General features: G+C 37.5%; 1 protein-coding gene across 8 annotated transcripts in view; it reads right to left on the bottom strand.

Moving 5' to 3' along the window:
* LOC109054342 (A-kinase anchor protein 2-like) overlaps nt 1-24,763 on the bottom strand; it is a 103,436-nt gene that overhangs the window by 37,935 nt on the left and 40,738 nt on the right. For 5 of the 8 annotated variants that reach the window (XM_042764655.1, XM_042764656.1, XM_042764658.1 and 2 more), the window contains 5 exons: nt 22,588-22,702; nt 17,635-17,656; nt 17,046-17,146; nt 14,588-15,254; nt 7,732-7,814 (listed from right to left, as the gene is read on the bottom strand). In XM_042764655.1, the coding sequence (XP_042620589.1) occupies nt 7,732-7,814; nt 14,588-15,254; nt 17,046-17,146; nt 17,635-17,656; nt 22,588-22,702 (988 nt within the window). Of the gene's footprint in view, nt 1-7,731; nt 7,815-14,587; nt 15,255-17,044; nt 17,147-17,634; nt 17,657-22,587; nt 22,703-24,763 lie in introns of all 8 variants that reach the window. The other 3 variants (XM_042764661.1, XM_042764660.1, XM_042764654.1) reach the window with 2 other exon arrangements.

Here is a 24,763-nt window from a genome sequence, read left to right on the forward strand (position 1 = left end):
ATCCATGTTTCGGGATATGGTTTTTCAGAGGTCATATTTGTCTAATCTCATTTTGAAGAAGAGAGTATAAGGGAGTGTGTCTTTCCTTTATTCTCATTCAGTAATTAGTAAGTGAGCCGACCTGTTGTGATTGTTAAAAGTGAGGGTCACTTTCAATCAATACAACTTGTTCTTGAGGGGGAAATTAGCTGCCATTAAGTGTTGGCAGTGGATAGGTAGAAATAACATCCCACTATTTCTATCATTTTCACTATTTCACACCATTCTTGATCATGTTCTCCCTAGTTCTATAGGGTTTTCATGTTAGATAAAATTAAGGTTTTACCAATTGTTTTAGTGTAAATCCTACACCAATTTTTCTTCAGTGTACTTGCTGTTATAATATCCTCTTGTTTTCAGAGTTATGTCTGTGAAATAAATGGATGTAATATCCGATGTGCGTCACCACCTCATAACTAGCATCATTATCAGTTATTGATGTTTCCCTAGAGTTTCTGGTTTTGACCTCATTTATTTACCCTGGTTTCTGAGTTCTGGTTTTGGACTCGTCTACTGATGTACATAAACTGCATCTATCTGGATCCTTGCCTGCACCCTCAACTTTTGTATCTTGGACTCTCTGCATCTTAAATCAGTGTTAGCCCTGTTACAAATAATTTTTGATTATGTGTGGAACAACAAAGGCTTTACACATTTTCTACTAAATTTGTGTCATCTGTACAACCTTTCACAGTAGTCACAGCCTCAGATGGTACACCTACAGATCACCCACAGTCTACAGTTTACAAACCAACTAATACAAACCGCACACAAAATCACCATTAATAGTCTGAATTTGGTGAATAGGCTTATGATTATGAATTATGATTATCCACTGCAGTGAATGGGTGCTGTCAGAATGAGAGTCCAAACAGTTGAAAAAATCCACAGCACTCCAGTCCAGCAGTTAACACCTTGTGAAGCCAAAAGCTGCATGTTTCTAAGAAACAAATCCATTATTAAGCTTCTGGCTAAAATACAAGTCCATAATCCAAAATAATGCTTCCTCCAGTGAAAAAGTCCATCCCTCGTTGTCCTCTCACAATAAAAGCCGCCCACATATTTGTTTAGAGCTGTTTTGGCCTGTTTTTGGCTTGATCTGTGAATATTTCTCTCCTGATTCAGACCAGACCACTTTTCCACTGGAGAAAGCAACATTATGGATATAGAAGTTGTATTTCAACAGAAGCAATGGTTTAAAGGGCACCTATTATGCAAAATCCACTTTTACATGGTGTTTGGGCATAAATAAGTGTTGGCAGTGTGTGAACACAACCACCCTACAATGATAAAAATGCACCCTCACATTATTTTTGATTCTCCATTAAACCAAATCAGTCCCACCAGACATGCCATTTTGATTTTCTGAGCAATGTGACGTCACACTGTTTAGGCCCCGCCCACGGACTCTGACTGACAGTCCTGCATTACCGAAGTTTCCGCCCTCAGCAAGCTTGGTTTGGTTGGACGCTGTCCACCATTTTCTCTGTGTTCTGTATTTGTATGTAAAACTGAACATAAGAGTCTTTATTTTCTCCCAACATCTGAGCCAGTGAGGACGCAGTGGATTACTTTTATCTTTAAAGGTAATGTGAATCAAAATCATGTCATTATAGTGCTTAGCTAATGTTTTAACCGTGTACGTGTCATTTTGTAAAAGTGCATAATAACGTTATCAAAGCATCTTTGCAAATGTGCTTTGAACACTCTAATTTTACAAAAATCTATCAAAAAAAAGTATAAAAAATCAAAAAAATTAAAACCACCCACAAACTACACCTAAACCAAATAAAATAAACTACCAAACTAAAAAAGTAAATATACATCCAAGCTACCCTCAAGTTACTGTCAAAAACTACACTACAAATACTGTCAAAAAGTAGCTAGCTACATTGAAACTACTTTCAATTTTTTATTATTATTATTCTTTTTTCACAATTAACATTACAAATAGCTAAATAATTATTAATGAAGAATTATAATGAAGTTCTAAGTAAAACAGAATGAAGTTACAAGTAAAATATTTGCCGTTTAAAACAACATGCTGTAATGCAATCATGATTTCAAAGAGTAGGGTAAATTCAGGTTCATTGGGACACTTTTCCAAGCCATTTCAATGACAAAACGTGTCCCAATCATTTGATTTTGTAAACTATTCAATACACACAATAATAAAATACTGTATAGTTAAATAGTTAATTTAGTTATATTAGTATATTGCTACAAATGTAACATCAATGCAAGAACAAAATGTATGCAACTTAAACTGGTTTCGGAGGAGTTATAAAAATAAGCTGTTTAAAGGGATACTTCACCCCAAAAATTCTGTCATTAATCACTTACTCCCATGTCGTTCCAAACCCTTAAAATTTTCTTCGTCTTCGGAACGCAATTTAAGATATTTTGGATTAAAACCGGGAACTTGAGACTGTCCCATAGACTGCCAAATAAAATACACCGTCAAGGTCCAGGAAAGTATGAAAAGCATCGTCAGAATACTCCATCTGCCATCAGTGGTTCAACCGTAACATTATGAAGTGACGACTAGGGATATGCCGGTATCAAATTTTCCTGCTGCGATTAATTGCTAATGCTTTTATCACGGTATACGGTATTATCACGGTATTGATTTTTTTTTTTTAAAGTGGTCATGATACAGTATAACAAGTTAAATAACTTTTAAATAACTTATAACAAAAATATTTTTTATGGGGTTTCCAGAGTAAGGGCAACATTTTCTGCAGTTTACCTTCTGTTGTCATTCACGCGTCTCTCACGTGTTCCCCCCAAGTGTGCCGCACTAGACCTCAAAAGTGAAGTCATCGCGTTTCGATCGCCCCCAGGTGGCTGGTCCCAGTATAGGTCATAAACCCCGCCCTGTCCATGTAATCTAGTAGGACGTGGGACAAACTAAATACTTAAAATTCACTTTAAATGTTTTGTTTTCAAACATGGTTTATGTCATTTGATGTAGATTTTATCACGCTGATGTAAGTTAGGGTGTTCATTTTTTTAAAATAAGTTTGGTTTTAGCTAGTTATGTGATGCTATAAAAACGGGAATGTGATGTCTTAATTGACAGCTGAGACTGACAGCTTCTCTGAGCGAACTGAGGCGCCAACAGACTTTTTCGGGATCTTCAGGAAGAGATTGGGGTTGTATTTACCTTATTTTAACACAAGCTTCTTATATGAAAAATCAGCAGACAAAAATTGGACCAGTCAGGCTAATTTAAAAAAGGGTCAGGTGCGTGTGTTTGCGATTGACTCTGAGGGAGTGTGGGCGGGACGCGGCTTTCCTTTCGCTCTATACTGCGCAGACTCTGGTCCCAAATCAGTGCAATATGGTCGCGCCCTATTGGGACAATGGCGGCTTCAATTTTCTTCAATGGAAGTGAATGAAGGTGCGTCGTCCATCTTTTTTACAGTCTATGGTTCCCCCTGATGATGTGATGTATCGCATTAGTGAATACCTGCACATGTCTAGCGACGACAATACTTTGTACACGAATAAAACTAAAATAACGACTTTATTCAACAATGTGTCTCCTCTGTGTCACTCCACATCAGTGTAGCACCATTTTGGAGAATCTGAGAAGTAGTCAGGCAGCTGCTCTTCTGTGTCAGCCATGCTGCACTGATGCGCTGTTTTCTTTCAAATCAAAGCATACAAACATATAGAAAACGTATCCCTCTGATACAGAAGAGCGTACATAGTTTGCGTTCAGCTCAGATTCTCCAAAATGGCGCTACGCTGATATGGCGTAACAGAGGAGACAAATTTTTAAATAAAGTCATTATTTCTGTTTCATTCACGTACAAAAAGTACTGTCTTCGCTTCATAACGTTACGGTTGAACCACTGATGGCAGATGGACTATTCTAACAATGCTTTTCATACTTTTCTGGTCCTTGACAGTGTATTTTACTTGGCAGTCTATGGGACAGTCACAAGCCTCCCGGTTTTCATCCAAAAAAAAGAGACGTCCTGGTTCATCCTCATATTTGTTTCTTTAGCCGGAGTCTCACCTTCATCTGTATTATGATGCTTCTACTGGCTGTTTAATGCTGTAGGTATGCAAAGCAGAGACCTATACGCCACGCCCTCTTCTGAAGAAGGGGTGGGAATATGCAGCTCATTTGCATTTAAAGTGATACACACCAAAACAGCTCTTTTTTTTAGACACATCCCAAAAATGACTTTTTTTTTCACATGCTATAAGAAAATGATCTGTGGGGTATTTTGAGCTGAAACTTAGGGGGTCACAGACACATTCCGGGGACACCCAAGACCAATATTACATCTTGTAAAAAGGGGCATAATAGGTGTCCTTTAAAGTTAAAAACATCTTATGATGATTTTTTTTAAACTGATAGACTGGGGTGGTGTGGATTACTTGTGGATGATTGTGATGTTTTTATCAGTTGTTTGGACTCTCATTCTGACGGCACCCATTCACTGCAGAGGATCCACTGGTGAACAAGTGATGCAGTGCTACATTTATCAAAATCTAATGAAGAAACAAACTCATCTACATCATGGATGGCCTGAGGGTGAGGACATTTTCAGCAAGTTTTAATTTTTGAGTGAACTATTCTTTTGAGACAAAAGCTGCTATGTTCACAATGCTTGGTAATATCTGTTATTCTCTGGTTTTTCCACGCAATTAATCAGAATCAGTGGAGGACATCTGTGCTAGCCTCTGGCGCACCGTAAGCTTTGCTCATAGATCACAGTGCCCCAGGAATGCTGACCAAATAAGAATTTGCATACGACCTGCTTCTCCTCACTTATATTTCATACACAACATGAGCAGATTAACACATTATATACAAATTCTCAGGGGGCCTGTTCAGAGAAAAACTATTACTAACAATGATTAGATAATAGGCATGCTTTTCTGAGAATCTTTCAAATGACATTTCAGTGCCATTATAATCAATACACTCCCATCAGCATGTTAACAGCATCTCAAATACATTCATGCATCAGACAGTGATGGGCTGAAAAATCTCTGCCATGAAAACTGATGCTGAACTGCAATATGCATGGTCAGTTGTAAGAGAATTACACTGCAATGGGATATACAGATCTTATTTGGCATGCACAACCGTGTGTGTTCTTGGAACAGGAATGCAAGATTTTTCTAGCTGTTTCAGCTGTACTTTATTTGCGCAAGACCACCTCTATAACAGGTGCAATCTTGCATGCAATTAAAGAAGAGGTCACCTGCACCTGGACACATGCATTGAAACGCTGCAAGAGACATCAGGACCACTGCAGTTACCTCTTTCAGACCTCAGTGTACTGACAACCAAAGATACACAACGTTTATAACATGCTGCAATTGATCCGCCAGGTCTGTATCACGTTCTGATTCACATGTTTCTAATCATATAAAAAGGAAGGTTACCTCTCACCAGTGAACAGCATCAAGTGTCTATCAGTTCCTCAGCTGTAGATTGTAAGATGAAACCGTCACTGTGCCAATGTTGTGATACGGAGGAGTCAGTGCGATGTAAATGCGTCAGTGCATCACTCTCAGATGCACGCGCTGCTGCAGCAACTTTGACATTGAGCGCTTTGACGCGTTGGGCGCTTGTACTGTTGTCCTGCTCGCGCGGAGCGTTCTGATCTCTGTCTCCGCGTATCCTCCCCGCGCGCGCAGTCTACCTATTCTCTCTCTCTTTCTCTCACGCTCAGCACGCGCCCGCTGAATAATGAATGACTAGAGCAGTACTGGAGCTGCGTGGACGCTTCTGTCTCGTTCTAGTGCAATCAGGAACTGATCACAATGAGTCGAGCGCATTGCTCGGGTTACAGCTTGCCTATTCAATCTGGCCCCCATCCTGCCTTTGTTTCCACTCTTGCAAACAAAAACGCAGGGGGTCAACAGTGAAATATTGAAAGCCTAGGGCATTTTTTTTTTTTTTTGTACATTCTCTAGAACAATTAAGTTGTGCTACAATGTCCCGCTGTGGACTCATTAGAGGAAAAGCTAAAAGACTTAAAGGCATGTGAAGAATGTCTTCTTTATGCATGTCTGGATAATCCAAACATACCAGATCTCTCTGCGATATAACTAAGACGCGTGACTTTAAAAATTATGCAACACTTTATAATGACTTTAAAGTAATAGGTTATTAGCAAAAGACGTAGGGGCGTATCTCACACAACCTGTCAAAAACATGACCAGGTCAAATTTGATCAATCAATCAATCAATCAATCAATCAATCAATCAATCACCTGCTTGATATCTAACTGATAAACTTGATAAATATTAATGAATGATTTAAACATGGCACGATATTTAAAAACTTACTGTATTACAGTACAAAAAAATGAGAATAATAATTTTTGAGAAAAAAAGTCAAAATAATGTCAATGTCTTACAAATATGCTTGATTTATTTATTTATTTATTTATTTATTTATTTATTTATTTATTTATTTTGTATCCTGAAGAATAGCTTATAGTTCATTATTTTCTTATGTTTGGTTTTGAGGTGAAATATGACCTGCATGTTTTCATGAGATACACCCATGGTGTTTAACATGATATGACTTCACATGGAAATAATTTGCATTAGGCTTTGATTTATATATTCATATTTGTGACCCTGGAACACAAAACCAGTCTTAAGCCAAAAGTACATTGATTGGGTCAAAATTGTTGATTTTTTTATTTATTGTTTTCTTTTATGCCAGAAATCATTAGGATATTAATTAAAGATCATGTTCCATAATGATATTTTGTAAATTTCCTACCGGAAATATATTAAAACTTGATTTTTGATTAGTAATATGCATTGCTAAGAACTTAATTTGGACAATTTTAAAGGCGATTTTCTCAATATTTTGATTATTTTGCACCCTCAGATTCCAGATTTCAAATAGTTGTATCTCGGCCAAATATTGTATCCTTGTATCCAAATATATATCCTAAAAAAACATACATAAGTGGAAAACGTATTTATTAATGATCTCAATTTCAGAAAATAGACTCTTATGACTGGTTTTGTGGTCCAGGGTCACATTTGAAAGTGCTTGAACTACTAATTTTTACTTTATATATATATATATATATATATATATATATATATATATATATATATATATATATATATATATATATATATATATATATAAAATTATAAAATATTGCGAAAATTAGAAATCAATATATATTTTTTTCCTAGGGGACTGGGGCCCATTGGGGGCCTTGGCATACTTCCAGATCTTAAAATAATTTATGTTGATTATGATTTACTGATTAGTTCATACATTTTTCATAATTTTTTACTCACAAGACACAGCTGAGAAGACGCCCTAAATCACCTAACAATTCTTAAAAATGTAAAAATTTCATATAGAGACACACACTGATGTTATTCAAGTAGCATACAGATTGTTCAGCTTACAAGTACCCAAATAACTTCTCACTAATTAATTTAACCTCACACGTGTTATAAATATGGCAGATTAATAGGGTAGGAACAACCCCTTTGACATCCTACTATGGTTAATGTTATGCATTTGAAAGATCCTGCATGGAAATGACATTCTGAGTATTGTTTCCTGGCATTGGTGACTGCAGATTAGAGTCATATTATAAGCCATCTCAAACATGCTGAAATATAGCGTATTAATATATTACAGGTGGCCCTGTGAAAATGATCAGCAGTAGTCTTACCAGAGGGTGAGCAGATTGTGCTGTGGCTGTAGGATACAGTCCGTTCTCTGGTGTCAGCAGCACTGAACGTGCCTTCTCAATGCCTGCAACAAAACATCACCAAACCGATCACTCATTTAATACATTAATCATCCCTCTATCATCCAAACCCTTTGTCCTGCGCAAGTATGTGGAGATTCTGGATTAAAACAGCCTCATATATTTATTGTACACCTACAGTACCAGCTGGAATCATGCCAAGATATCAACAGAAAGCTGTACTTCACAGTCTTGTTGTCATCCCAGAAATAACTTGCCAAGTGACTTATTTCAATCAACATTTGATGGAAGTTTGTTTGTGACTTTGTTGATAATGTACTAAATATGACATAAACATGAAATAATATCTCATCGCTGTGTCTTTGGCACTGCATCTGCCAGGTTGTTTACTGTAAATGTGTAATTATGGTTATTTGTGTGCAATAGAAGTAATTTGATGTTTGCTGTTTACATATTAAATACCTGCCATTATCTTTCAGGGATCTGTACTTGATTCCTAAATGGATAGTTTATCCAAAAATGAAAATTCAGTCATCATTTACTTACCCTTGTGATTAATCTTAATCTTTAAGGAGTCTTAAGGATCTCCGAAATGCAAATTGAAATATTTTTAATGAAACCTGAGAGAAATTCCAGGTGACCAAAACTTAGAACAAGGCATCCTAAAGCAAATCCATTAATCAAGTGGTTTTATCCAAGTCTTATGAAGAAAAACAGTCGCTTTATTTGATGATCAGATTTAATTTAGGCTTGTTTACTAAAGTCTTACAGGTCTTATGGAACGACATGAGGGTGAATAAACGTTGTCAAAATTTCCCCCCTTTTTTTGGTGAACTATCCCTTTAATGCTGTATGTGAGCATCTCTGATGGAAGAGCTTTAATAAATAGCCCTGAATGCTGTTTGGTAGATCTAGTCAGCATGTTCTCAGTGTGTGTTCTAGTACATTCTCTCAAAGCCTGTTTGTTATCAGGTCAGAGGGTTTAGTACAGGCAGATCGGTCCATAACACTGTTGATATTATTCTCTGCAGTTGGGAAGTTTAATAGAGTTTCCTGTTTATTACATGCAATTCTGCTTTATATACTTATTGCATTGAATAAAAGTAAAGTTTTTATTTACAATATATATAAAAAAATTAAATAAGTAAACAATAACAAAATAATAATATGATTATAAAAATGTAATTTAAAATAGCTCTATTTTATTTATTTTAATAATGGCAGTTTACCAAGGTTTTTTTTTTTTTTTTTTTTTTTTTTTTTTACAGTGTACTCATTGTAGAATGTGCAAGATGCATATTTTTAAATATGAACATGATAAACATATTTTGCCCTGTTTCCTTTTCTTTGTCTGTTTCTTCTCTGCTTCTATTCTGTTTTTTTGTTTTGTTTTTTTTTTGGTTTTTTTTTTTAAGTAGAAGAAGAATCTTGTAAATAAGCCATTTGTCTGCAATGGTTTATGTAAATGAGGAGTGGATGATAAGAGACCAGTGCAGCTGTGCTGTTTTTATTCGTGGAAGGCTCTCTGACTAATAACACATTAACACATAAAAAAGTCATTATTCTGAACGTCTTTAAAGATGCTCTCAAATCCTCCTGGGAGGTTTGCACCTATGAGTTCAGAAATTGTAATTAAGACATGTTGTGCTTCAAGTAATTTTGTTCTGAACAAAGAATTATGTGTTTTGGACAATTTAATATTATATGTGTGTGTGTGTGTGTGTGTGTGTGTGTGTGTGTGTGTGTGTGTGTGTGTGTGTGTGTGTGTGTGTGAAGAGTTTATTTGCAAAAACAGATAACTCCGTTTTTAACAATTCTCAGAAATCATGTTTTTTTTTTTTATCATGCAATTAATCTCAATGAAACTGCAGTTGGGTTATTTTGACTAGGTTAAAAAAATTATGAAAAAACAGCTAACTAACACAAAATACAATAAAACATGATAACATTCTAAAAAACATAATTTTTGCAAATAAACTCTTCATATATATAATATATATATATATATATATATATATATATATATATATATATATATATATATATTACAATAAAGACTTACATAGTTGCTATTTTTTTTTTTCAAATAAATGCTGTTATTTTGAACTTTCTATTAAATCAAAGAATCTTGAAAAGAAAAAGTATCACGGTTTTCACAAAAATATGAATCAGCACAACTGTTTTCACTGATAATAATCAGAATTTTTTCTTGAGCAGCAAATCAGCATATAAGAACGATTTCTGAAGATCATGGGACACTGAAGACTGGAGTAATGGTGCCTTGCTGAATAAAAGACTTATTTCAAAACATCAAAAATAAATAAATAAATAAATTGGAGACCCCAAATCTTTTGAATGTTAGTGTATCTTGTTAACGATTTTTTAGTAGGCAAATTTATCTTGTTTTAACAATGTCTAGATATTTTTACTAGAAACCAAGACTAATATTCTCATTTGGAATATGACACTACTTCAGATCTCTCCGCGGTTTCTAAACCTACCGAGATATGATGACAAACCTCACAAACCTGTAGCATATTCAGATCTCCTCAGTGGATGTCAGCCTTTAACTGTGAGCGAGGGCACAGAGGTGAGGGTTAAACTTGCTGTACATGCAATCTGTGAAGCGGGGCAGATACTTCAGCACATCTCATTCACGTCTGTAGAGACAAGCTCAAGACACAGACCCTACTGGAGTTAGTGCTGCCCAGAAATGAGTGAGGGATGAGATTACAGATAGGGAAAGTGCTAGTAATGTCCCAATGATGAGAAATTAGTTAGAGAAAAAACCATAGCACAGACACAGAAGAGTAGGCACATTGGAAAAAAATGCTGTTTTATTGGACTAAGTATACCATACAAAGGAAAAAATAAATAACTGAAAGCCAATGTTACAGCAATGCTGCTGGCAGTCCGTACTGGAGAGAGTGTGTGAAAGAAAGAAAAAATGATATGATACAGAAAGAGAATGTTATAATCATTAAAAAAGGTAAGCAAAGTGGAACAATTGAAAATTACACTTCAGGATTACAAAAATACAGCAGAATCTCAGTGAAGAAGCACAGCAGTAATTTCATGGCAGATCCGAGCTCATATGGGAGCCACACCACCATATTACCATATTACAACATAATTACCATTACCATACAGCCATACTGCTCAGGGTGTGTGTTCACAGTGTGTGTTTGTGTGTCACTGCTCTGTGTGTGTGCACTTCGGATGGGTTAAAATGCAGAGCACTAATTCTGAGTATGGGTCACCAAGATTTAAACACTGAAGGGGTACCCTTCACACATACAACACCTTCACAAAACACACACAAATTATTTCAACACTTTAATCTCACACCTTCCTCTCAGAACAGCACTTTCACTTTTTTTTTTTTAAAGTCCAAAAACTGAATTAGAGCTGTTTGGCAGCTTGAGGCTGAAAGATCCTGATAGACAACACTGACACTTGCTTTACTCTGGGAGCATAAATGTTTGATGGAGCTGGTATTCCTACATTGTGGAAACAGATTCAAACATGAAATGCTCAACTTTAAAGACCCCGTGAATAAAAAAAAAAAAGTCCATGTCTGTTAGCTGCAAGGCCATCTATACGCTAGTGTACTTATGAAGGTAAAAAAAAAAAAAAAAATACGAACATTTAACAGATACATGGATTTAAAATGTGCTGTGGAAAAATACTCATGACTTGTCTTGTTCACATGAGTGTTTTTGTCCAGTAAAATAATCATTAATGAGAGTACACCTCCGCCAAATACCACCTGCAATGGCATGTAGCAAATTAAAGCAATAAGCCCCAAGAAGCCGTGGTTGACAGTGAATTTATAACAGCTAAGGGGCGTTGTTAGGCACAACGCAAAGTGGAGTTGTTATAAAATCACTGTAAACCATGGCTTCACCGGGCTTATTGCATTTATAAAACGGTAATTCCATGTACGTAGTACGGTTACACAAAATAAAACAGAGCAAATAAAGTGTAATGATATTAATAAAAACATTATTCTTTCGCCAAACAATGTAGTTCCTCAGAAACAGTTGTGGTTCCAACAAAGTCGTTGACGAGCAACACACAGAAGTAAACAAATGTGTATGTTTGTAGTGTAATTTACAACAGCTTTGAACTTGGCTAAACAAATCAGAATCAAGGTCTGGAACTATCCGTTTTATAATAATTAATATACCTGAGCTCTCTGTTAGCCATTCACATCAATGGTAGTTACTCGGCTGACGCATGTTCAGAAGTATGCGACCTGCAGGCTGCCAACTTTGCTCATTGGAATTCAGTTCTAACATGAATATTTATAAATGCTAAGCGACTAATTAATCTGCAGGAAATTCAACACAATCTCATTAAAATTCTATTTCTATTTCAAATTTTGGTGAATTAGTGGCAAATTGATCGGAACTAAATTATTATCTATTCTGTTTTCTCCTAATACGAAATCACCAAATAGTAACATTTCCTCATGAGATTGGGTTGATGGTGCAGTTATAGAATTTAATTGCCAGAACTAACCAGTCCTGCCCAACTTCCTGTTTCAGAAGGAAATATGTCAACTCATGAAAGGAGACTGTACTCCTCAAACCATTTCATGGGGTCTTTAAGCCTGAAAAGGTGAATTTTGAATTTGTTTTGGCACTGATTACACACTCATTTCAGGTACGACCTTCATACATGACATCACCTGTAGTTGATTTGTAGCTACAAGAGCACACTCTTATGAAAAAAAGAGGTTCTCTATAGCACGTCAAAGCATAATGAATGTCATTGGCCTTTAAACATGAACTAGGTCTGCATATTTAACTTCATTTATTTTGGCTATCACTGTTTTAACTACATTTTTATTGTAAAACAACTGTAAAAAAAAAAAAAAAAAAAAAATTGTTTCGTACAAATGTAATTGTACTATTGAAAAACTTTTTCGACATTTATCTTAAAATGCACTTCATGTTTTCAGTAATGCCTGAAAGGGCACATAACCTTTTACCATTTTATTTTTTTTAACAATTTCATAATTCTTATCTTTGTTCATTAAAAATAAAAGATAAACTGGCTTTTAATTTCCCCATCTGAGCATCATTTGTATGGCACTAAAACGAGTTGTTCTTTAATGTGGCAAGACTTGGAAAAATGAATACAGAAACAGCAAGGAAGCTGTTATTAGTGAAAGAAGAATAATTTACTTAGAAATAACTAAGATATGTCCTTTGTGACCACATTGAGAAGTCTTTATTGGTATGGTATTTAAGTGTGAATATGCGAACAATGAGCATATTAAAACATTTTCAGATTTCAACTATAGAAATAAATGTGGATTGAAACACTCATTTTGAGTGTAATTTATGTACATTCTTTATCTACAGGCATATGCTATATATGCAGCCGGAATCTGACTTTGTATTTGATTATGAATAATAAGCAGTAGTGAGCTATTCGTGTACATCTCATTCTTAATATTTTTCTCTCACAAAAATACTTGACTTGTTATTTAACATTTAAGTAAAGCCTAAGACGATGCATGCTTTGAATTTGACTGTCAATTAATAATTTTAATTAAAGTTTGGTTTGCTGGTACAATATTTGTACAAATGGTAGAGAATTGTGCATCGCATTTTCAGAAAATAGCAAATAGATCCAAATATATCTAGCACCTTGTTTACCTCCATAGTGCGTCTAATCTAGAGTCACACCAATGCTTTTCATTCTCTCAGAGCTATATTTGCACACATGGCAGTACTGAGCCGATCTGCTTGATATTGTTATGTGGTCTTAGCAGCTCTTTGAAAGATTCAGCTGATCTGATAGCAGTCGAAGTGTCTTTTTAATATGCTTAATTAAATATTCTTTAATAGTCTTTTTGCAGAACATGAAAAATGCTAAAAATCCTATTAAATAGAGGCACAGAAGAGCAAATGTCTTTCAATAAGATCAGTTTGCATAACGAAGTAAGCATACTGTATGTACATTGTCTTCATTTTTGTTGGGAAAAATAAATCTGGATCGGTAAACAAAAATATCTTGGACAACCAACACATATAGTGATTTGGAGGCTTCGTAAGGCTACTGCACAATATAATAATGGTCAAACATCCTTATGCTGAATGGATCAACTTTGTGTTTCCATACTGTATGAAACATCAAATGGGATAGACATTTATGGACAATATCTTTGTAAAATCTATGCTATAACATTGTATGAAGTTCTATGAAATTATCTAATCTTATATTAGACAGGTCTTACATTTATTTTTTGTATATTTAGACATTATTTATTGGCTTTTTCATCTATGTTCTATCTCAAAGGATAATCAAATAAAGGATGTTTTAACGGGGCACAAACCTTTTCACAGACACTCTTAAAAATGATGGTTCCAAAAGGGGATTTTTGCAGTGATGCAATAGAAGAGCCATTGTGGGTTCTTGAAAGAACTGTTTTTTTTAATTCTAATAATTCTAAGAACCTTTTTTTCACCTATAAAGAACCTTTTGTACAATGGAAAAGTTTCCATGGATGTTACTTTTATTTTTAAGAGTGTATGTTTTGCTCTCTGTCAGCATCTTCCCCTTAATATGCTGTTCGAGTCGTACAACCTTACACCAAAAGAACCAGACAATCTGTGTAAAATAGGTCAGAAAGAGTGAGGAGCGAACTTCTCTCACGTCACAGAGGTGGAGGTGCTGTTAGTAACAGGGTAAGATTTGTTTTTAAGGAAGGCAGAGCCTTGGTGAATGTGCTCCAGGAAAGAGAAGTTGTGGGAGAAAGGTCACATGACAGCACAGCACTGGCAGCGTTTTTTCTTTTCAATACCTGTGGGTGGCAGTTCCTTGGTCGAGCTTTCATCTTTGCCTTCTGAAGACAGTTCCGTGGTGTCTGACAAAGGCCGGCCCGACACGAGGTCTGCGGCGTTGCCGTCGATGGTGGAGATATCAGTGACGGTCTTCTCCCGAAGAGATTTCTCATCGTCCTCGTCGATGAGGACGATCTCGGCCTTGATGGTGCCATCGAAGCCAAGCAGCTTCTTGGATTCCTCCTCGTCCTCTACGCTGTGGTAGCCCATGAAGATCATGGTCACTGGTTTGTCGGCTGAGGCTTGAGGAGTCTCCGTGACCTCACCTTCATAGCCTTTCCTAGGAGATTGTTTTTGATCTTGCTTGGCCTCCATGGAGCTCAACTGTCCTCCCATTGGCTGGGGCTCAGCCGGTGTGACAGTGACCCCGGCGCTGTCGCTTCGTGGTTGGGTCTTGCCAACTTGCTGCATGAGCTCGTCCACCTGGCCGGGACTCCAGGGGTGCGTGCCGTTCTCCAGTGTAGTAGATCCCCCAGAACGCACCTCATAGATCACTTTGCGACCATCGTCATAGACTTTGACGCCTCTCTGGTGAACGTCCCGTGGGCTGACTGCTGAGGCCGAGAGGATCTTGGTGGCACCCGTTTTTCGGTCCTTCTCAACACTGATCTCCATGGCGTATAATGCGGGGAAGAGTGCAGATGATTGTGGGTTAATGTCTATGCAGTGTGGCCTATCATGCATTACTGAAATGTGGCATGCTAGTTATTAATGGTTATTTCAGTGATGTCACTACGTGCATGCAATATTTGTACAGTCTCATAAATTGGCATTAAAATCAGAGCCAAAAAAACAAAAACAAATTCAACCTACCCTTTGCACTGTTATTACGCTGTTGCCAGTAACCGCTGTATGCTGATGTAAGCTTAGTTGATGACACACTCTTGCGCTTTTCTTGATTTTATGGAAATGCACCATTACTCTTATATTATGCTTGACAGATTACAATCTTTGGAGTTATTAATAAAAGCTTCCATTGAAAGGAAAACTGCTTGGTAAAATACAAAAACACTCAGAGCTATTTCTGAGGCAGCTAATTTGATTAATTTAAATGAGTGATTCTAAAGTGGAGGCTTGTAATCTAAAAATTGTTTGCAGGAAAAAAAGAAAAGAATACTAAATGCAAATAATGAAAATGCATCTAACCATTAAATTAGTTAGTGCAGCTAAAAAAAACAAAACAAAACAAAAAACCCAAACTCTTTTGAATAATAAGTGTGTTAAACAGTTCTGCAAGTGCGCTTGTAGTGTTCTTTAAATCTTAAAAGTATATACAAAAAGGTACTTGCAGATAATATAATATTAATGAAATACTTAAATATGAGAGGCACTTTAATAGAAGTTAAATTACAAGTTCATCCATATTTCAAGAGATAATAGAAGAAATTATGAAATTGTATATAAAAATTAACTTAAGTCTTACTAAGTGGGTCAAAAACAGCCCAATAATGTTAAGCTAACTGCATTTAATATAAATTTTAACTATAACACATTTTATTTTAATCATCATGCAGTTAAGTGTTGAAAACATTACATTCAGTTTGCACTTAGTATATTCTTTTAAAGTATATTATTTTCATAAGTACCCTTTTAAAAGCACGCTAAAATGTACATATTTGCTTATTTTGGTGCAAATGCATTTTTCACTTGGTCATACTATATTGGCCCAGTGATGGATGGTAAATCACATTTCTGCTGCTAGTAATGCATTTACAATATTGTACATTTTCCTGTTTAGCCAATATCATGCTAATAATATTTGCCTTTTGATGGACCAATGCAGTTCAGATTAATATTAATAAATTTTGATGCTTAATTTCAAGGACATTTTGTATGGTAACTATTTGTTGTACTCGAGTTCCATTTTAAAATCTAATTTGAGAGATTTAACCATTTGAGAACCACTGATCTAAACCTTTTATATATATATATTAAAAAATAAAGTACTTGAACAGATAAACAAGTATACCTGGGCACTAACAGATATCAAGCTTAATTTTTTTTTTGCTGATGTCCTGATTTTTAACAACTATTTGTATTGATTTGCAACATTTTTCTACTCATTTCTATACGGATGATTTCTAGAGTGAGACATGAACTTAACATGCAATAAATGTTCATGGTGGTGAACTTTTTCACTCATCTCTGAAATGGTCATTAGCACCTGCTCAACAAAAGCAGGTGCCACAGCTGTCCAAATGCCTCAGCGTTTATTCATTTTAAGCCTTTGAGATGTTAGTGACCAGTTACCCTACTGTGTATAGATTGCAAAATACACCATGTTGTCCATTCATTCTCACAAATCCACTGCGGTGAGTAACTGCACCATCTGTAATCTACATTACTGTACCGTCTTTTGGCCTTGGCCCAAATCCGTGACCACCCCAGCCCCTCCCACATGCCCAACAAGCACCTACCAGATTTACTTGGTGGTTGTTGATCCCCTGAAGCTGAGACGGGAGTTTGGGAGTTCAGTTCTGGGAGGTCCGGGATCTGGGAACAGTTGTAATTCACTGCATCTGTCCGGTGGAGAGCAGAAGATAAACTAAAACTAGATTCCTGTGTTCAGAACCCCACCGAATTTGCTTCCCCCCTTCCAATCCCCGTACTAAACTGAGTTTCCCTCTCTCCCTCACCCTTTTTTTCCATGAAGTTGCTGATTTGCTTAGACAGCAAAAGCAACGCAAGTGAATTAGAGCAAAACAATGGTCAGCTCTGGGTTACAGGGATTCCCTGTGAATAGGTGGATCAGGGTAAACAAAGTACAGAGTCATTGGGGTATATGTGGAGTTCAATAGTCTAGCTGAGGCAAGAGGGAAATGGTCCAAGAGGCTGATGACCCCTCTATTTTAGGGACTGTCTAACATTACGCTGGTACCTTGGAAGTAACATCCAGTGGTTTGTAGAAATGACCATGAATGAACTTGGTCTGAATGGTCTATGTTGTATTCAGACTGATTTTAGTGCAGGAAAAAAAAAAAGTTTAGTACAATAATGACTTCCATACCCCCATCTTGATTCTGAAGACTCTGTAGACAGAAGAAAAAGCAACATGATTAGAAAAGATCAGGTTGTTGTAATTTCTTTTGCTTTGTTACATTTTCATCCACATTGTTTCATAAATTGCTGCATTACAGTTATATTAAGACATTTAAAGCTGAAGTGTATAATTTCTGCACAACTATTTTTTTTTTTTACCAAAGCAATGAAAAAATAATGACTGTTCCCCTTCAGGAACTCGAGCTGTGTCGAAAGCCTTCGTAACACCCCCGGCAAGACACCATGCTGAAGCATGTGTGAAATTAATCCAATTGTGAAGCGAGATGCCATGAGCGGGGTGACGTGAGCAGCCAGGAAGCATAAAGGCGCATCCGGCAAGCACAGATTTTAGCTCTTCAGCGAGCGCGTCTGTGGTGTGTGTGTGTGAATGTATGCAAAGCACTCAGTCAGACAGAAAAAAAATCAACCTGAGCTTTCAAGATTGTGGGATAAACTGTATTTGTCCCGACTCTTCAGCTCCACAGTATCTTATTACTCTAACATCACACGGCTGAATGAGAAGGGATATGGGGCGATGCCGGCGGTGGAACAGACGCTCATGAGCTATCTGTCCCCATCCTCAGCATCATTCCTGAAGGCCCCGAAGCTTCCCACCAGGCCAGTGAGAATGACATCCAGCCTGGTTGGAAAAGCATATATGGCGGCAGGTCAGGCTGGTGCGTTTCTGCACACTATGGTGGTGTTGCAGGTGTACCATGCCAACCTGCTCAAAAAGACCTGGACACTAGGGAGGGAGAGGAATCTGACGCAGTCGTCGAACTGCATTGGGCCACAGATCTGTCACTTTGGGCCACCAAGGAAATGGCCAGAGCCATCCTTCCTGGTGGATGCCCTGCTATCGCCTTCTGGCCTATGGTGCCTGATTCTCCTCAGTGCCCTCGGGGAGACTTACTGATACCCCTGCCCCTGCCCTGCTTCAGGGATCAGTAGGCTCCCGCGAGCAAAATTCCCAGCTGCCGCCTGGCGAAGGTACGGCACAGGAGAGCTCGCCCTCTCAGATGAGGGTACTAGAGAGCATAGATCGGTTCCCTGCAGGTCAACCACTTCAGGGCACCAAAGTGTCTCTTCTAGTAACACCAGACATCAGTCTCGAGAGACTGGCTCTATTAGTAGATTTTCTGGCAGTGTGGAAACTTCTGCCGGATGTCTCACAATAGTTCCTGCAGATTGTAGAGAGTGGTTACAGAATTTAGTTTGGTTCTATTTAGTGGGCCCCGAGCAGGCTCTGTTATTGGAACAGGAAGTAGAAACTCTCTTGAGGAAGGAGGCCATAAAACATGTTCCTCCTCTCTCAAGAGAATCAGGGTTCTACAGCCGTTACTTCATCGTTCCGAAGAAGGATGGGGGGTTGCATCTGATCATAGAGCTGTGTCTACTGAAAAGTGCTATCAAACGATTTTGGTTCAAGATGCTTACGATCAAACAGATTGTGTCTCAAATCAGGTTCGAGGACTGGTTTGTCACGATAGATCTCAAGGATGCATACTTCCATGTATCCATCCTTCTTCAACACAGGAAGTTCCTGAGGTTTGCTTTCGGGGGTGAAGCATACCGATATTGGGTTCTTCCGTTCGGTCTATCACTCTCACCCTGCACTTTCACGAAGTGTGTGGATGCAGTGCTGGCTCCGCTGCGACTCCAGGGCATCTGCATACTGAATTACATTGACAATTTGGTTGATTTTAGCTCAGTCAGAGCAGATGGTGGCTTGGCATTGAGAAGTCATCCTTGCTCATATGAGATAGCTGGGGTTATGGCTGAATGCCAAGAAAAGTGTGCTTTCTCCACTACAGAGGACCACTTATCTGGGTATGGTGTGGGATTCGACAAAGATGCAGGCACAGTTGCCTCCTGCTCTTATCGAGGCAATTCTCACAGCCATGAGGGGAGTGAGAGAAGGCCAGTCACTTACTGTCAAACAGTTTCAGAGACTGTTGGGTCTGATGGCAGCTGTGTCCAATGTGACAACCCGCTTCGCACAATCAAGGTCACACTGCGAGGTTTACGTGCCTTAGACATGTGGATGAAACATTGGTTACTGTCTCAAGGCCCGTTGCTGGGGGCTCCTTGTCGTCGTGTAATGCTGACGACGGACGCCTCCCTCCAAGCTCTTGCTGTGTCAGGCCTGGAGTTTGCCCCAGGCATAGTTAGGGCATTCCTTTACCCGAGACCTGGGTATGTCCCTAAAGTGCCCACCTCATCGCCAGGTCCCATTGTACTACAGGCATTTTGTCCTCCTCCCTTCCAGGAAGTAGGCCAGGAGAGACTCAATCTGGACACTTACGGTACGTTCCCAGAGCTGCCCAGTGGCATAAAGCAGATCAATTATTAGTTTGCTTTGGTCCACCTAAGGAAGGGGTTCCAGCAAACTTTGAGTCGGTGGGTGGTTGAGACTAGGCATGGGCCGGTATGAGATTTTGACGGTATGATAACCTTAAGCAAAAATATCACGGTTTCTCGGTATCACGGTATTGTTGTTACAGCTTTGAAATGTGTTATTTTTAAATGACTGGGTATTAAAAAAAAAAAAATCCCGCTTGACATGTTTTTGAGCAACATAAAGAATATTAGAACAGTAGAATTAGTTTATTTTTTTCTTTGATTTGTTTCCTAAAAAGAAATACTTGGCGTGGCCGCCATTCATATAACCTAAATCACTAATTACACTTATTTAATTTTAGTTAATTCATTTACATATAATTTATATAATTTCATATCATTTAGTTATATAATAATAATCATACACATAGTTTTATTTAATAAACCAATTTGAAGCAAAAACAGAATGTTCTGACAAGCTTTAAGAAATTATACCACGTAAACTTTTCAGAAGACACTCAGCTCCACTCAGAAATACATTCATATAAACCCCCAAATCAATATTGAGGATTTTCTTCCAATAGTTCGTGCATCATAAACAGTGAGTGATCTGCCTTCTACAGTATTTTTCTCTGTGCATCTGTCTTCAGCGTCTCTGGCATGTGTTAACGGGCATTAACAGACTTCATATTTTCACATAAATTACATTTTGGAAAATGATTGCATTGCAAAGCAGTTTGTGCAAGTACAGAAAAGAGTGTTGCAATAAGGCAAAAAACTGCCGGTTGCCGATTGTGTAAAGGCCAGAGTATATTTTGGCCACTGACGGCATTACGTTATTTTCGTCATCAAGAGGGCTTGCGGACAGCCGCGCACCCCGTGGTACTGCACAAATCGAGCTCATCCGTCCGCGCTCATCTGCGGTAGAGTATACTTTTGAAAGCTGTGCAGACACGGCTGTGTGCGAGATGGAAAGGAACGCTGAATGTGAAGTGTACCTGGGCCTTAAGTTCAGCCATCCTACACACACGTGACTGACCGCTCGCTCGCACCAACAGGAGGAGGAGGGGTCAGAGTTACTCTCTACACTGCACTCAACCTAAGGGATTCCTACTCTTTCATTCTCTGAAGAGACATGGAAAACAGCGCATACCGCAGGAACGGTATAATGGAAAGTATTAGTGTTTTTGAAACCGTGACATTTTCAAATTACGGTATACCTTGAAACTGGTAATCGGCCCATGCCTAGTTGAGACCATCACACTGGCCTATGAGTCCTCTGGCCTCCAGTCACCCATGGGGGTCAGAGGGCACTCGACCAAGGGTATGGCGGCCTCCAAGGCCTTATCAGTGGGTGTGGCCCTTCAGGATGTTTGTGCTGCGGCAGGCTGGTCCTCTCCGAACACATTCATCTGTTTCTACAGTTTGGACCTGTCATCTACTCCCGAATCCCAAGTCCTTTCGTCTTGATGTGCTCGTCCAGATACACACCAAACAGGGACTTGCTCGTATGGCGCAGTGGGTATTCTCATTCCCAAAGCATTTGACACAGCTTGAGTTCCTGAAGGGGAACATCTTGAGGTTATGTATGTAACCATGGTTCCTCGAAGGGAATGAGACGCTGCATCTCCCTGCCATACTCCCTGCATCCAGCTAACATGTGTGCTTGCCAGATGCTCCTTTATGCTTCCTGGTTGCTCACATCACCCCGCTCGTGACGTTTCACTTCGATATTGGATTGATTTTCACACATACTTCAGTACGGTGTTTCATTCGAGGAAGCGTCTCGTTCCCTTCGGGGAACCATGGTTACATACGTAAACTCAAGATGTTTTCAAACAGGTTTCCAGCATGACTCTCAATCTGCTATTGAATGAATAAATTACACACTTCACATTTAAGTCACAGTTAAAAATGTCTGCATGCCATAATGTTAGATAACAAAATATCAAACTCTAGAAGTGGCTACTGTGAACAAATGAGAAATAATTTGGACTTTTCTAAGACATATTGGTAATAACTGGTGTCAAGATGATTTTCCGTGGATGTATGAAGATTCAAAGACTGTATTTACAATGTCATAATTGCGAGTGGGAAATTTGAGTCTTGGTGAATGCAATGGAAGTAGTGTATGTAGTTGATGGTAAATTATTTGAAATGTTTTTTTTTTTCTTTTATAATAAAACTAAATAAGTTGTATGTACAAAATAAACATAAAAAGCACACCTGCCATTCTTTGTGATTTTGTATGACTTTAAAACCTTTATGTATTTTTATTAAGTAAAGAAAGCGTAGGTACGTCAGCATATTGATTGAACAAAGTGATTTGAGTACACCTGGCATTGTAATAATGACTTTCCAACTCATAAATATGAAACGCCTCAGGAAGACTTGAACACACCATTAGTAACAGTTGTATTTCACCAGTTAAAACATACTTGTCCTGTCCTCTATTATAATAAATGCCACTTGCTTTGATATTTTGTCTAATACAATGATATTCAGACATTTTAACTGTGGCTATCCATATACAGTCTGAGGCCACTCTATTGTGTGTTCTTCTGTTTTGAGGATCACACACCTTCTGTAAATCTTCAATAGATCTCTCTGTTTCCCGCAGTCGCTCTCTGAGAACTTGCTCTTTAGCTGAGATCTGTGATTCTTCATTCTCCAAAAGGCAGATTTCTGATTCCAATCTACAAAAACATAATTTATTTATTTGCATACAGTTCATACAATGAATATAATTATTTATAAAATGCTAAATATATTCCTCAGAAATGCAGTGACTCCTTCACATGAGAAGAAGTGCACCTAGAGATCAAGAGTCTGGGGTTTGTAAGATTTTTAATAATTTTAAAAATGATTTGTATAATGCAATATAAAAATAATATTCTTAAATATTATTACAATTTAATATAACAGATTTCTATATGAATATATATATTTTTTAAAATCTCACATGATCCTTCAGAAATCATTCTAATATGCTGATTTGCTGTTCAAGAAACATTTCTTATTATTATTATCAATGTTGAAAACAGTTCTTTTCAGTACTTTAAGGAAGTAAGAAACATTTATTTGAAATACCTTTTTGTAAATGTATTTTCTGTACAATTTAAAACATTTATGCTGAACAAAATATAGTATTTAAATCTTACTGACCCCAAACATTTGAACAGTAATGTATTTACAGAACAAAAATGTTGATCTGTCCCAAACACAATGCTGTTATACAGTTTCAGAATACTTCTAATATAGCGCAGCACTACTTTTAGGATACTTATATGCTTTTTGGAACCATTTTTTTTTCTATGCAAAAAAAAAAAGCTAATAGTAATTTTGCATTCCATAGAAGAAACAAAATCAGGCACGTCAATGCTCTTTACTCCTTGATGAAAAATGAGAACCATAAAACCAAAAAGGTTTTTTTTTTTTTTTTTTTTCTTTCAGGTGTACAGATGTGCTGCCCATTGACTGAAATTCTGGAAATGAATGAGACATATCCTTTCAGTGTCAGTTAACCCATGCATATTCCACTTTTCCCAGCTGACTCCTTTCTCACTCATTCTGAATGCTGGCAGCCAATGAGGAAGCTGCCGGCGGAGGAACCCGCACTGCCTCCGCCCATGAGAATTTCCTGCTATTGTTTGGATCACTGAGGTTACGTGGTCTGCAATAACAAAAGAGTGGGAGCCTTCCCACGATTCCTGATGAAAATTCCTTTTACAAAAGGACATGTGCCATCTATATGTATACAAACATAGTGGATGGCCATGAATGCACCAACATGTGGCACTGTCTGAGCTTTTTCTTTGATTTTCAAGATCAATTTCAAGATCAAATTCAAGGAACCCCATTTGGTTTTATATCTTTTGTGAAAACCAAGCTCCCAAACACCAAAAGAGACAAAAAGCATCATAAAAGTAGCCGATACAATATTTTTTTTTGTCTGTTTTGGAGCTTGACATTCCCTAGATACTGTATGATTATGTTTAATGGAAAAGAGCAGCTTATACATTCTGTAAAACATCTCTTTTTAATTTCATGAAAGAAAGAAAGGGGTTGAAACAACATGATCCCTTGTGAAACACAAGTACACTTTAGCAAAAGATTACTTACTCAATACTTACTCAATACACCAAAATAAGTGTACTACTTTAAAGCACGACAAAAAAGATGATTAAATCAATGATTTTGAATGTACTTTAATGTAAAACATGTAGTTTGACATTGCAAAGTGCACTTTTAAAAAGATTAAGTGTGTTAAGAATCTCTATTTAAGTACATTTAAGTGGCCTTTTATTTTAATAATATTATATTATCTGCAAGTACAGTTTTTTTTGTTTTGTTTTTTTTTAAACATACTTTTAAGATTTGAAGTCCACTACAAATGAACATTCAGTACAATTAAGCACACTTCTTTTTCACAAGGTTGAGTTTCTTTGTGGGTGAACTATTTCTTTAACATCTGTGGGCAACAAGTACAATTGTGTTTTTTAATCATAGCTTGGTAATGAGGGGTTGCCTGCAGAAGAATGTATTTATGCTGTATTTGTGCAAGCCTAATTAGTGATCAGCGGAGAACAATTAGCTGGAGGCATCTGCCGATGAGTCTCAACTACACACATGTTCAAAGGTGCAGACATTCCCACACACACACACACACACACACACACACACACACACACACACACACACACACCAGGAGGTCAAGGATATGTTTACAGGCTCACAGCGTTATGTAGAGCTCAAAA

This window comes from Cyprinus carpio, chromosome A10, assembly GCF_018340385.1.
Source record: "Cyprinus carpio isolate SPL01 chromosome A10, ASM1834038v1, whole genome shotgun sequence".
NCBI lineage: Eukaryota > Metazoa > Chordata > Actinopteri > Cypriniformes > Cyprinidae > Cyprinus > Cyprinus carpio.